We start from the raw sequence: 8,953 nt of genomic DNA, 5'->3' as shown, positions 1-8,953 counted from the left end.
CCCGAACCAAGGTCCTTGCCGTGACGAGTATCCCGAACCATGAAGGCCCGGAATACCCTTTCTCTATTGGTAATCATGCACAACATTCATAAAACAAAAGATAATGCGGAATTGAAATTTAATACGAAAACATGGTCAAATCTGAAATAGTAATATCTAACATCAGTCTGCGAAATCTCTACTAAGAACATAAGCAGCTGTCTAAAAAGAAACTGGGACAAGGCCCTCAGTAGACCAAAATATAACTACTAATAATACTCTGAACAATCTGCAGGCCTTCTGGAGTAAAGAAGGCTCACCACTGCACAGTCTGATCTGCAAGTCTGACTATCTACTGCTTATCTGAACCCCTAGACTGATCCTCAGAACCTGAGAGGTTGGATGGGGGAGGGGGTCAGCACAAAAGTACTGGTACGCAGAGCTAATCCAAAAATAATCATTTATAACAAACATATATGAGAGCAGTTAAAACAGTTCATAAACAAGCGTATAGTAGGAAATCTCATGGGCATCTTTAAGAAACTCTGTGAAAAACATCTGAAATCTATGACATTCTTTATACTTTTCTGCGTTAGGTGGTATACCCTACAATTCTTGAAAATTCCATGGGCTATATGGAAACTGCCACTGACTCGGCAGCTAAGCCCCAACCCAAGTATGCCACAAGGGTCGGAGTCTCTAACTCTACTACGCCACACGGCCGTCATCACCGTACAATAATGATCTACCCGTATCGGCAAATACGATTTCGGGATAAGAGTTACTTGAACTCACACCTTCTTCGGGTAACCACCTAACACTCTTTAAGCCCCTTTTTAAAACTCTATGAAAATATACATTCTCTGAAAACATATTCCGAAGACATACTCTGAAAACATATTCTGAAAACATGCTCTATTATGGCATAATTACATATTGTATCGTCATACCATTGACTTGCAAGTCTAATCTCTGAGCCATTTTTTATCTATCATAAATCTCTGTATTTCAACACAAGCGGTGCAACTAGCATTTCAATAAATCAATTCAATTCAATGAATCTCTTCCTCAAACTTCAAGTAAACACATGCATCTCTTTCTTTTAAACACAAAACATAGTCTCAAATCAAAATCTCTTAATATATACATATATATATAGATGTAAAACTCAATTTAAGGGGGGGAAAGGCCACAAGGCCAAAACAATCACAATAATAAAACTTTTGGAATAAGTAATCAATAATATAGCTTTCAAAACCCCCATTAAATACATGCTTTAACAATTTCAAGCCCATGTAGTTTTTATGACAAACCCCGCGTACCTTAGTTGTGAAGAATTCACGAAGAAGTTTTGGAGCGATCAAACCTTCAAGCTTATTTTCTCAAACCCTAGTTGCTTCTCCTCTTAAGTTCTTGAAGGATGAATTTTGGGATCTTATGGGAGGCTTCAATGTTGTTAATAGGCCTAAATCCGTTTATGAGTGGTTAAGGATGATTTTGTATTCTGTAAGGGCTAAATTGCACTTAAAATAACTCAAAACGAAGTGTTTTCGTCACCTGAAACCACAAGTGTGCGCCGCACTTTGCATCGCATAGATTAATATATGCGACGCATTGTGTATTGCATATATTAAAGTATGCGCCGCATTGTGTATCGCATATATTAAGGTATGCGCCGCATTGTGTATCGCATAGATTAAGATATGCGCCACATTGTGTATCGCACATCCATTCCAGTGGCTACGCGCGATTGGTTAGGCGACGCGCTCTACTTTGAAAATCCATAACTTCTTGCTTGGGTGTCGAATTTTAGCAAAATTGGTATAGTTAGAAAGTTAACTCGAAGACCTATCATTTGACACATATTAGTCTCTCTAATTCGACATATACAGAGAGTTATGGTCGATGGAAGCTGACACAAATTACAACATCCACTAAAACTTAATCGATCGAAAAAGTTTCAACTCGTCCTTGAGTTGCAGGACCTCTATGGTCTAAATTCATCCTCTAATGGATTCACATACTACATAATTGATTAACATACCAAATTGGCATAGGATTTAAGGCTCGGGGATAATCAACGCATCAAAGTCATGGTTTATATTCTAGCCCGAAATGCGGGGTGTTACTGAGGAACTGCAGAAATATAAAACAAAATGAAATCATGGTCAACTTTATTAAACTTGAACAATTTAAAAGGGAAATTCTGAATATTCTAAACGTGTAACAACCTTCTACGAAATCTCTAACATTACAATGATCCTCATAAGTCTAAGACAACACTGGGACAAGGCCCCCAGTAGACCATAAAATAGAAGAAAACAACAAACTCTAAAGGAAATTAGGCCTTCTAAAATAGAGAAGGCTCACCACTGCACTTTCGGACGCACTTGATTCTATTGTTGAAACGGGACCCCGGGTCTATGCCTCAGATCCTGAGAGAAAGGGGGGGTCAATACATATGCATTTATATATATAAAATAGTTGATATAGTTTAAAATACATGGGAAAATCTTTGATAAACATAAAACGTTCTTGTCAATGAAATTCTATTCTTTATATTACTTCTGAGTTAGGTGGTACACTCTACAAGACTACAACCCCACGGGATATATTGATACAAGAATGACCAAGAACACGACAAAGCAAACACCAAAAACAGTCCACAAGAAAAGAAACCGTGGACTATCTAGGTGACCACTCTCGGATTCGCTTCTTATAACAAGAATGGAGAGAATAACAAGTGTTTACACATGAAATCAGCCAACCAACAAACTGTATTAATACAATATAATGAAGAACAACAAGGGTACATCAACAAAAACCTACAGATTCAACAACAAAACATGAAAAACCAAAACTAAAACAAAAAACAAGGATAAAGAGTTAGACACAATGAAGTTGTAATCTTAAGAACCTAAGAGCATATTCCACTCTTGGACCCTTAACACCACACTCAACACGCACCTAACTCTTACAATGACACAAGAGGGGCGTTCACCTCTCAAGCACCAACGTATCAAGAAAGCACCACACACAAACGATTTCACCTTTGTGTTAGGCCCTAGTTTCGGTTGGAGTCTCTCTCTCTAAGGGGAGTGTTCTTACAATATCAAGCATCAAACTAAGAAAATAAAACCTTCATTGTTCTATTTATATAACATTACAAACAAATAGAGAAATGACAAAAGATCCCTCCCATAAATAGGCTCCAAAAACCCTAAGTGTACCAAAAGGATGGCTTTGGGCCTCCTTTACACTTGGGCTTGTGCACTCCTTTAAGTGGTCGTCAAAAATGCTCAAAAAGTGTCCATAGTCATGATCATACTTGTATCATATATGGATTTCGCCCTTAACTCAGAGGCCAAGCCTCCAACCCAAGTTTGCCGCAAAGGTTGGAGTATCTGCTTATCTACTACGCCACAGGGTCGTCGCCAACGTACAATCTCCCTTTTGGGTAACATAACAACTCGTATCGGCAAAATATGGTTTCAGGCAAATGAATTTTATGGCTCATGACTTCTTCGGGTAACCACCTAACATCTCTTAAGCCCATGTTTTAGTCTATTCTAAACATGCATCGTTCTGAAATCAACTTCTGACTTTCTAAGCAAAAATCTGTATCTTTAATCTATTCAAAATCTGCTATGGCATTATCTGAATTGGTATCATCATACCAAGACTTACAAGTCATATTTATGAGCCATAAAAATATCATATTACAGCATTCTCTTTCAAAACATAAAGTTTAGACCACTATACTTCAAGCAATTCAAGAAGATTCATACTTCACAACATTTATCAAATTATTCAAGGATCACTCTTTCCAACATTTCAACAAACATGTGGTGGTCATGTATTTTTGACAAATCATGCAATTCTTTCATTATATATCTTCAACATTTATAAACATGTAAAAAAAAAACCTCCCATCAATTCAAAACCATAAACAAGTCTTAACAATCATAAGGTATTTGTAACATACTTCACAGAAATACATTCAAATCAAATCATGACTTACGAAAACAGAAAATCTTTAAACAAGAAAGGGATTTCAAATAATTGATGTTCTCAATTCAACATCCAAACTCAATTTCATACATACATATATGAGATTATAAATCAATTTGGGGAGAAGGCCTCAGTATTAAAACAATAATATCATTAATGGATTCATAATGCTAGATTGTAAATATAATTTCAAAACCCATCACAGATTCATGATTTCTCAACATTCAAAACATCATTAAAAATGTTTTCACCATGCCCAGGTAATTTAGGAAAACCCCACGTACCTTAGATTACAAGGTTTGAAAATTAGAGCTCGAATCTTGATTTGTTCTTTGGAAATCTTGGACTTAAGAGATTGATTCTTGATCTTGAAGGAAAACCTAGTTTCCATTTTGTTCTTGAGAGAGGTGAGGAATTGAGATGTTAAAACTGATAAAAGAAATGGATTATAGAGTGGTTTGGATGATTTAAATCATGTGGAATAAGTTTGAGGTGAGGAAAATACCAAAATACCAAGGAAACAAAAAAAATCGCAGCAGTTCCTCAGTTGACAAACTAATATATTGAAGTAAATTGGGCATAACTGTTTACTTTGATGGTGGATTTGGACGAAATCAGTTGCATTAGAAAGATGACTCAAATATCTTTCATTTGATATATAATAGGCCTCCCAGTTCGTTATATACAGAAAGTTATTGTCGATGGAAGTTGATCCTAATCTATGGCCAGTCAGCTCCCAAACTGCTTCCAAATCTGCTGAAGCAGTTGCAAAGCAGATCAAACCAGTGTGTTCTGCCCCAAACTGCGTCCAAACCACTTCCAATCTGCTGAAGCAGTTGAAAAGCAGATCAAACCAGATAGGATGGAAAATACTCGACTTTGCAAAGTTATAACTTTTCGCTCGGGTATTGAATTTAGGCGAGATTGGTGCCGTCGGAAAGATACTTCGAAGAACTTTCATTCTATATATAATAGGCCTTCTAATTCGTTGTATACAAGAAGTTATAGTTGACGAAAATTGACCCAAGTTGGAGTGTTCACTAAAACTTAATTGATGGAATTATTTTCAGCTCGTCTTAGAGTTAGGGGATTCTTGCTACCTCAATTCATATTCAAAGGTTTTCCCACACTATAGGAGTAATCACTACACATACATTAACAAGGAATAAAAAAAAATTAGCTCGGGTCTATACGCATAGGAACGATGGTCTAAATTCTAGGTGTTACAAGTTACTCATCCAAATCCTCATATGGGAAGTTCAAAATTTCTATGTTTTGATCAATATAATAAGAGTGTTTCAATACTCACAAGACTAAGTTGCCAAACCATACAAATTCGGGAAGTTGGGGAAAGCAAAACATTACACATTCTGCAAAAATAAGCATGAAATGATATGTGTTTTAGTTTGAAAATATAGAGTATAAGAAGCAAAATAATCATTCCTCCATGCGATTTTCCTCCGACTGCTTTTGTGTAACCGGGACCTTGTCAGGCAGTGTAACTGGTGACTTTTCTGGAACCGGGACTAAGTAAATGCTCTGCTCGAGCTCCTTCGCTGCTTCTCTCAGCTCCTTGGTTTTCTTTCTTTTCATCCTGTAAGGTTTTCCAAGTAATGTTAATAGTAAGAAAAAGCACATTATGAATAAAAAGTAATGGAAGTTAGTGAAGCACGACGAACCTCTTAGCAATATGTCTCTCCTCCCTATCGACTCTGATTTTATCAATTTTCTTGATGGCCTTCAAAGTGTTCTCAGTTACATTCCTGTCATATCTCTCTGGCCTATTACGTTTCCTCTCGAATTCAAATGTTGAGTCCTTCAAATGAAAATCAGCAGAGCGTGAAGGAATTTCAGCATCCAAAAGAAAATAACAAAGATTAGTATCCAATAAAAGCACATAGATTATACCGGGGACTCTGTTTACCTGAATCATGTCCTTTCCATGCAGCCGCCTATATGCTTTAGTCCATTTAAGTTTACGTGGATTCCTCTTCATCTTTAAATTCTTGTGGCACTTAGACCTACAGAACCGAAAGATCTGCACAAAGAGAAAACAGAGAACTTTTCCTTTACTTGATGAACAGCCGAGAATTCAGAACAATTCATTTTCTGAAACAATATTTTAAGTGATTAGTCCACAACACTACAAGTGCTAGGTTAGATGGAGTGAACCGTTCTTACTGGACACCTATATGAATGAGTTTCACTTTTGGCTTCGTGAAGGTATACTTTACATGAATAAAAAGGTCACGACTTACCCGCTTCCTATGTTGCTCGGACTCTTCAAATGTGACATTGCGTGCACATGTCAGATCCTTCAAAAACAGTTCATTTTTGGAAGATCCGACACGGGTGCGGCAACATTTTTGAAGAGTCCGTGCAACTTGGCCCGCTTCATTTCCGCTAGTAATTTTAGCTCAAGCTATCCTAACCAAGAGCTCACGCAGAGTAATGGCACATTGAAATGGTTTAGCTCAATTTACGGATGCATCTATTGAGATCTAGGACCAAATGCAAGTGCTTGTGAAACTTTATTGTTGGCCAGCTCAAACAAGAAAGTATGCATTATAGCATGAGATTAAGTCAGACTTTTGGGAATACTCAACTTAAAATCTGCTTATTTTATAATTTCACCACAGAAAACAATGAGTCCGGCAAATTAAGTACCATTTTCTTAAACCTAACTATGGCAAGCAAAAGTAATGAAAACCAAATTAAAGTGACTTAAATCAACAAGGGAAAAGAGATTAATATTCTACCTTTGCGTCGTTTCGGACAAATTGAATACCATGGCCTGGATATATAGTTGAGGAACAAAACCAGCATTTTTCCAATCTCATTGTGTTGTCCTGTTATATTGCCCTAATTCCACTCTGTACAACAAAAACCAACCCACTAACAAGCCAAAGTGATTCAACATGCACCACTAGAGTGATACACCAAAGATATAATCATTATAACAGAAAACACAACCCCATAAAAAGTCCACCTCAGCTATTGAGGAACTACTTATTTTTTGTGGCGCGGGGGAGGGGACAAAAACAAGAGGGAAACTATACACCAAATCACAAACAAGGACAAAGTGATTCAATTAAGAAACACTAGAGTTATTATACACCAAAGATATAATCTTTATAGCACAAAACACAGCCCCATAAAAATTCCAACTCAAATATTGAGCAACTATGTGTGTGTGTGTGGTGTGGTATGGGGGGAGGACAAAGTGATTTAATTAAGCAACAATAGAGTCATTATACACAAATGATCAAATCTTTATAGCAAAAAACGCAACCCCATAAAAATTTCAGCTAAAGTATTGAGAAACTAATAGTTGTGGGGGTGGGGTAGACAAAAGCAACAACAAGAAAATTATACACCAAAACACTTAACAAGGACAAAGTGATTCAATTAAGCAACACTAGAGCTATTATACACCAACGATATAATCTTTAGTCTTGCATCTTTCTCACTTATTATATTTGTTGTTGCATTATTATCCAACAATACTGATGCATCACATCCCTAGTCATTCACCGAAAAAAAATAAAAAAAATTAATCACCTTTAAAAAAATCATAAAATAAACTAATTCATGCTTGGCAATCATTCTATCTATAAAATAAGCATTTGGACATGTAGTTGAATAAAAATTGGAATTCAATTGAGCATTTGATTTTGAGAAAAAACTGAAAATAGCAAACAAAATGCAAAATATTGCTAAGAAATTAGAAGAAAATTAAGTCATTTTGGTTTGTTTGACCAAGAAAACTAATATGTGAAGCTATATATATATATATATATATATATGGAAAAAATAGAAGGAAAAAGTAGCAATAAACATATATTTTAAACTTACCATATTTATATAAATTTCCACTCTTGTAAAGTAGTTATAAAAATAACACCTAATTATGTATCTTCGTTGGATATATTGGAGCTAATTTTGTATCTCGACAGACCCAAAATTGAAAAAAGTGTATCAGGAGTTAATTATGTATCTTTACAAAGGAAGAAATTGTATCGTCGTTGGATGATTATGTATCTCGGCAGATTCAAAATCGAAAAAATATATCGGGAGCTGATTATATATCTTTACAAAGGAAAAAATATATCTTCGTTGGATGTGTCGGAAGCTAATTATCCATCTCGACAGACGCAAAATTAGGATTTTCAGTAATTATGCAAAATATAGGAATTTTCTGTAATCAAGCTTCAAATTGTTGAGATTTATGTTGTTTTTCCAAAATAAAATGTTCAAATTCGGGCGGGATTGGTGGAAAGTGTTCCACATTGGACCATGATAAATATTATGGGCTACATAATGCTTGGCAATCATTCTATCTTTGAGCTAATTTTTAAGGTGTGAGTTACAATCGAAACCTAATATAACAAATGTCTCACTTTTTATGGACAATTACGTATTATTAGAAATTATATATAGTAAGTAATCTTTAAATGATCTGATAGTATATATAAGAATATGTGTATTATAATAAGTAATATATGATTAAACTATTTAAAGACAAATGCATGAAAAATTCTTAGCAATCTCATTTTATTTTTTGAATCTCACTTTTTAAAAAAAATAATAATAATAATTCGAGTTTGATGGGATATTGATAAATTTATATCGTCAATCAAATATAATATAAATTTAATCTCATAATTAATCCTGATATATTCTACCTGATAAGTAATGTCTTTTTTAGTGTATATATATAGGAAAAAAAGTGCCTTTGCTTTTCCTTTTTTCTTATAGACAATTTCATACCCCATAATAAAAAAAGGAATTTTTGCTTTTCTATGAGTACTATATAGCTTGTGATGTTAGAAATAAATATTTGTTTTGTCATTTGTTAAATAATGGCAAAAAAACAAATATACTAGTAAATAATAGTTGTGTGATAATTATTCTAACATTAGTAAACATCTAACAACTTCAAATTTCTTTAAGTTAAAGTGTT

At 34.8% G+C, this 8,953-nt stretch overlaps 1 protein-coding gene across 1 annotated transcript; it reads right to left on the bottom strand.

Annotated features, from left to right (window-relative positions):
- Positions 1-5,364: 5,364 nt before the first annotated feature.
- Positions 5,365-7,545, bottom strand: LOC107844073 (probable ribosome biogenesis protein RLP24). The gene is made up of 4 exons (XM_016688568.2): positions 6,750-7,545; positions 5,915-6,028; positions 5,670-5,806; positions 5,365-5,584 (listed from the first exon to the last, which is right to left on the bottom strand). The coding sequence occupies exons 1-4, from the start codon at positions 6,828-6,830 to the stop codon at positions 5,428-5,430; spliced, it is 489 nt and encodes a 162-aa protein (XP_016544054.2). The 5' UTR covers positions 6,831-7,545; the 3' UTR covers positions 5,365-5,427.
- Between the last annotated feature and the right edge of the window lie 1,408 nt (positions 7,546-8,953).

The sequence above is a fragment of the Capsicum annuum genome, chromosome 10 (genome assembly GCF_002878395.1).
Source record: "Capsicum annuum cultivar UCD-10X-F1 chromosome 10, UCD10Xv1.1, whole genome shotgun sequence".
Taxonomy (NCBI): domain Eukaryota; kingdom Viridiplantae; phylum Streptophyta; class Magnoliopsida; order Solanales; family Solanaceae; genus Capsicum; species Capsicum annuum.
Note: the sequence above shows the minus strand (reverse complement) of the source record. Positions and strands in the feature narration are given on the sequence as shown.

Excerpts from the sequence above, each read along its gene's own strand:
- LOC107844073 (XM_016688568.2), bottom strand. The coding sequence starts at position 6,830 with ATGAGATTGGAAAAATGCTGGTTTTGTTCCTCAACTATATATCCAGGC. Across the intron at positions 6,029-6,749 it reads TTGTCCGAAACGACGCAAAG|ATCTTTCGGTTCTGTAGGTC; the intron begins GTAGAATATTAA and ends CTCTTTGTGCAG. Across the intron at positions 5,807-5,914 it reads ATGGAAAGGACATGATTCAG|GACTCAACATTTGAATTCGA; the intron begins GTAAACAGAGTC and ends TTTCATTTGAAG.